The 5962-nt window shown below is 35.9% G+C and overlaps 1 protein-coding gene across 1 annotated transcript in view; it reads left to right on the top strand.

Moving 5' to 3' along the window:
- bcl2l11 (BCL2 like 11) overlaps positions 1-5943 on the top strand; it is a 26461-nt gene extending 20518 nt beyond the window's left edge. The window contains exon 4 of the mRNA XM_014005178.1: positions 5680-5943. Within this exon, the coding sequence (XP_013860632.1) occupies positions 5680-5841 (162 nt within the window). The 3' untranslated portion in view covers positions 5842-5943. The remainder of the gene's footprint in view (positions 1-5679) is intronic.
- Positions 5944-5962: the final 19 nt, after the last annotated feature.

Genomic DNA, 5962 nt, shown 5'->3' with positions numbered 1-5962 from the left:
TGCTCTCTAACCCCCCTTCCCCACCCACACCCCCTCCCCTACCCACTTTGATGCATTTTTCAAATTTTGCCTTGGGGCGGCGTTATCTTTCACAGGGGGGTAAGATACACTTTAAACAGAAGAGAGGGGATTTAACTTAAATATGAGGTTTTTTGTTCCTTTCTTTCTTCTGTATTAGGTTACTATTATCATTATTGATATTGGTTATTGTTATCTTACTATCATTATAATCATTAGTTGTTGTTGTTGTTGTTGTTGTTGTTTTTCTTGGTGGTCATTTAAGATTGTCACCAGTATTGTTTTTTTAATAATTATTATTAATATGAAATCATATACAGTATTTCATTTTTTCCTATTATAAGAGTGTGTTTGTAATCATTTTGTCTGTGGTTTGTTGGCACAGTATGTCGAACAGGCAAGAATGCCATAACATGGTTTCAATTGCACATTTGTAAATCAGTGCATCTGCAAGTAAAACACTTCATTAAATTGAGATAAGGGGTAAGATTAAATAAGTGTTCACTTCTTCCTACTCCCTTTCAAACAGAAAAGTAGTGGTATTTGGGTTCTTGGTTATGTACGCATATGTTTTATCGTTTTTGTTCTACTGATTGCTTGTTTTTTAATTTTTATTTTTTTAATCGGTTTGAAACACATTTTTAAATAAAATTAAATAAAAATATTTTGAGCAGCAGACAATATTTTTTGCATTTCTCTCAGTCCTATCTGTTTCTGCATTGCCTTAAAATGAAACAGTGTGTTGTATAATTTACCCATCAAATTGTTTCTGTCTTCTGTCTTGTTGTGACTAGACCTGTGCTTATTTAAAAAATTTATGATGTTATTCAAAAAAATGCAGTTGAGTTAAATGAATTACGCTTCAGTTTCTGGTAATTACGTGTTTGATTGACTGCTTCCATTTACCGTATGCTCCTTTTCAGTGCACATTTGCACAAAGTTGTACTTTTTTACCCTTACCCAGACCATATTGTTCAACTGCAGGAGAGTTTTGATGACCACAGCAGACATCGGAATGTGATTTGGAGGTTTTTATTCAAATCAAACATCATCCTGAAATTATACCTGATTTTGATTTTGTTTGCATCGTCACTGTTGAGCTATTATCACCGCAAATCTGTCTCGTCTACCTCAAAAGTCTTTCTCAAATAGTCTGTCAAGTAGCTGAGGAGTTTTGTGAACCCTAAACATGAATTCATGATGTTTTCCTCAGTTTATTTTTTTTCTTTCATGAATGGGTCTGCGGTAGCGTGGCGGTCACTATCAATTGCTGTAGTGGCTGTTTTTGCTTTGGATTTGAGTGCATTTTCATTCTAGACAACACTACACAGAAACAAAAGTAGTTATAGAGAATTATTCAGAACTATAGAGAAATGTCAGTGGAACAAATAGACCTAAACTATGCCAAGAAAATGCTCCCTTACAGTAAAACGGGCACGGGATTCCCTCTTTCTGGCAAGGGAGGTGTTCAGAATTTTTTTTTTCTTTTACAATTTGTCACCCATTTGGATCATAACTGATGAATGAGCTGTGGAAACTAGTCATAGGCGTGCCATCTTTATTTCAGTATTTGCCAGGGTTTTGGTAATCTGTGACCTGTTTGTTTAACATGCTCGCAGTATGGTTCCAAATTAGAAGCAGCCTGTGGTTTATTACAGGGTTAAATAGTCTTCCCCTCACCTGTTTCCTCTCCTGACTTTAGGCCTTTCAGTGGTTTTTGGCCCACTTTTTAAATCAAACCGCACAGGTTTGATACGCCTCTTTTACTCTCATCCATAAAGATCTTGCTTTTGAGAGAGAGAGGTCTCGCCCCGGGGCAGGAGACTTACTCTGAGCGAGTCACTGTCTGGAGAGTATTGTACAGTCTTTCCTGCCTGGCTGCACCATGTGGGCTGAACGCCAAATGAGGGGGAAAAAAAACAATCACAGCTCTTGTAAAATTCTTATTATTTGTTCTTTTAAAATGGGTTCAGATGCAGCAGTGTTTTTCTAATGCTTCCATTATCATATAAATAAGATAGGGTTTTGTAAAATAGTCTTATGTGAGGAAGACAACCCCCTGCTATCATTCTTTTTTTTGGCATTTTGTAATTTTATCACAAGTTCAGAAATACTAAGGAAAAGTTCTTACGGGTTTTTCTAAAGCTTGTTCAGGCAAGCATAAAAAAAAAGATTAGTTTGAACTTGCATTGTTCAAGAATTTTTGAAGAATTTTCCTTGTGTGCGTATTTTCAGTAAGAATTGTCATTATGGGAAATCCGGTGATGCTAGAGTGATGGACTGAAGCCAAGTCAGAGAGCTGTAGACTGTAAGGGTAGAGAGCGGAAAGGAAAACACCTGTTTCAGTTGAAACTTACACTTTTTTTTCCCCTGAAGTGACTGTAGAGAGGCTGAGGGAGGGAAAAAAAGAAGTAGTTATAACAAATGAAAGGCACAATATGAAGCCACTTTTACAGCCTCAGACCAAACTATTGCAAGTTATTTTCAGTGGTCACATTTGACTGTTTAAACAAATATTTTATGAATGTGATGCCGTCTGCACTGTCACTTTGGTATCTTAATGATGCCCTGGACTTAAAGATTTTTTTGTTTTGTTCAACCTTACTGGTCACAATAGTGACCATAAAATCTATTTTTGTTTATAGGGCTACAAAAATGTTATTGATAACATTCAATTAATGTTCAGTAAATATAGAAAGATTACAGTGTTTGGATGAAATTTATGCAGAGTCAAATGTTTAGAGTAACCTGTCATATGACCAGAGCTGGTTTCACCATGATGAGAGCATGGCTGCCTCAAACCTTCCAAAGAAGAGGCAAATAAGGTATGATGAAAAAAAACATAGGACAAAGATTTTTTTGTGTACCTGCTTTTAAGAGTGTGTAGTTATGATATATGCCTTCACTTTTACTGAAATTGGTTTGGTTTGTATGCACAGAGTAAACATGTTGACGGTCACAATAGTGACCAGTGGAATAGCACATTGTATTTGGGTGCATGTACAACTAAATACCATAGTCTTACCATGTCAAATGTTCTTCTTTTGTTCTTTTAGCTTTACTTTGAGTGAGGATCTTATGTTGGATTTATGTGATGGGCCAGACAAGGCATGCAACATTGCAGTTATCCCTCAAAATGAGGAAGATGCCATCCTTACTGATTGTGATAGTGCTGGATCAGACATGGGACTATGAGGAGGAGATAGACCATTTGCCATCTGGGATTTGGAAAGCAAATGCTGACTTTATGCAACAAAATCATGTAGCACTCATGTATCACCTGTAAACGTTTATCACGAAGAGTACAGGGACCCTACAAGCCATCCTAGGCAGACACATGAGCCATGTGAAAAGCTATTGGTGAGCAAACATAAAGATCAAGACCAAAAAATGCACTATTAGCTCATCACATGTTCTGGTGAATTTACCCTGCCCACCAGTGCTGTCTTGCACATTGAGTGCTTCAAGAAATATCATGGAAAGAGGGGATGAAAGGACCCAAACGTGAGGAATGCCGAATAGGGCCATAACAAAACATCGATCCACATCAACAAATCGACTAAATGATTATAGATTCAATTACATTGATTGAGGCAAAATGAAAACATTGACACATATTGTCATCATATGCCCATCTAACACAATCATTTACTAAATAATTGTGTTATGAGCATATGCAATCTCTTCATATCAAAATCGCAGACTTGTGAATTGAATTGAATCAAAATTGTATCATGACAGACTTTGTGATATCAAGAAGCAGTGTATCGTCATCTGGACAAATCAAAGTAATATTGTATCATGATAAAGCTGCTGATTTACACCCCTGTAGAAGTTACCAAATGGTGAGAAGGAGCAGTACAACAGACTAGGTCCATTGATGACAGTTCATTATGGTTATGCATAAACAGCACTTTTCTAAAGAGCTGAGGTCTTTCTACATTCCTCTAATTTACATTGGGCATTGCACCTAAATATTTTGTTCAATTTGAATGGCTCACACAAGTGTTATGCATGTTTTCTAGTGAATGTTGCACCAAAAATGTTACAATGACACGATAGTAATGTTGTAGCAAGTTATATTCAAATAGAAAAACAAGGTTCACTTAAAATGCTCTTTATCATTTGACAAAAATCACTATTAGCTCCTCTAAGTAAGAGTACCACACATTAGCCCACCAGTCACAATTTTATGACTGGTCACAATTGTGTTTTCAAGGCTACCAATAATACCTAATGTGGATATTTTTTATGTCTGGGGAAAATTTGGTATTAAATGAGTTCACTTTCATTTCATTTTTTACTTTCCAAACCCTGCAGACTGAATGCCTTTAGAAGCAGTCAGAAAGAGGTTGAACAGGTTTCAGCAATGAATCACATCATGTGGCTCTGAGCAATGGGTTTCAGTTGCACTTTTTACTTAAATATATCACACCCACTCATCGTTGTAATAAACTCAGCCAGCTCAATCACTCTCTACCAGAGCAAATAAAGCATGACCTAGGAGTTTTGTCTGGTTTCCAAACTAGGCTCTCACATCACTGCTTTAATTCAGCTACAGTCAACTGATATGAAGTGGAATAATTTGTTACTTTAGTGTTTCAAAGTGTTTGACATGTGGACTCTGACCTCATTTTATGCCCAAGGATTCATGGTGCTGAGCGTGGTGATTCTTTAAAAGGCTATGAGCAGCAGTGGCAGAAAATAACGTCATACAAGTGATCTGCTGTCAGTTCTAATGTGCGTTCAGGAAAGTAGCAGAAGTACATGTGCAGAACGAGTAGCCTAACTATGTTATTATGATTGAGAGAGGGTTTTAAATGAGTCTCAGTGGGAGATGTTATACTGTTAACTGTTATAAATCACTTTGCAGACAAAAAACTTTTATATGTGAATATTCACATTTTACAGGACTCTGTCAAATGACAGTACAGGAAATCAGTTTATAGAACAAAATAAATGAAAAAATAAATCTGAACTATTCAGGCTAATTGAATCCATAAAAACTGAGAAACACAAAGTAAATATACATGAACATTAAAATGTGCCGGCGCCTGAAGGTGGAGAGAGCAAAAAATAAAAAGAAAGTTGTGGCAGGATGTAGAGATCTATACTTAACTGCTTCCTGTGGATGTAAACATACACCATGCATGTCCCTTTGATTTGCAAACATCAAGTGATCCGGAAGAGTTTACATGAACATTTGATGTACGTATATGATGGCACACTCAGAACATTTTGCAAAAAAATAAAAAAAGAAATGAATAAACCATCATATATATATATATATATATATATATATATATAGTATGAACTTAGATGTTTTTATTGACTGAATGTAATGCTTTCTGAAGTTGTATGATCAACTACTTTATAAAATATGCAACAACTAAAACTGCAGAAGAGTATATCTTTAAAATCTACCCATGCAAACACAAGTAAAAAAATTAATGCCGGAGGTCACTTTTTTTCTGTCTAAAATCAAAAATACGTTAATTTTTAAACACTGGATGTAAAGTTTTAGCTGAAAGAAGCAACTCTTAGCTAAATTAAAAACTAGAATAATCTTTGTATTTTGTGGAACCTATTGGAATACTTGATATTTTTTGTCATTATTATTATTTTAACAACGTCTTTTCCCTGTCTACTTTTCATTTGCAGAGGATTGGTCGACCCAGACGAGAAATTGTTCATCTGAACCTCATGCCACACATCCACCAGGAGCCTGTGGCCATGCTCTGCGTGAGCCTGCTGCTCCTTCTGATTGGACGGCTCATATACTTACAAGGATGCACGAACAGCCAGAATAATTCTCAGGTTTAGACTTTCCAAAACCCAGCAGACGTAGCAGTTTTTATCTATCTATCTATATCTATCTATCTATCTATCTATCTATCTATCTATCTATCTATCTATCTATCTATCTATCTATCTATCTATCTAT

This window comes from Austrofundulus limnaeus, unplaced genomic scaffold, assembly GCF_001266775.1.
Source record: "Austrofundulus limnaeus strain Quisiro unplaced genomic scaffold, Austrofundulus_limnaeus-1.0 Scaffold28, whole genome shotgun sequence".
NCBI lineage: Eukaryota > Metazoa > Chordata > Actinopteri > Cyprinodontiformes > Rivulidae > Austrofundulus > Austrofundulus limnaeus.
The sequence above is the reverse complement of the archived record's forward strand: the minus strand, read 5'-3'. Positions and strand labels throughout refer to the sequence as shown.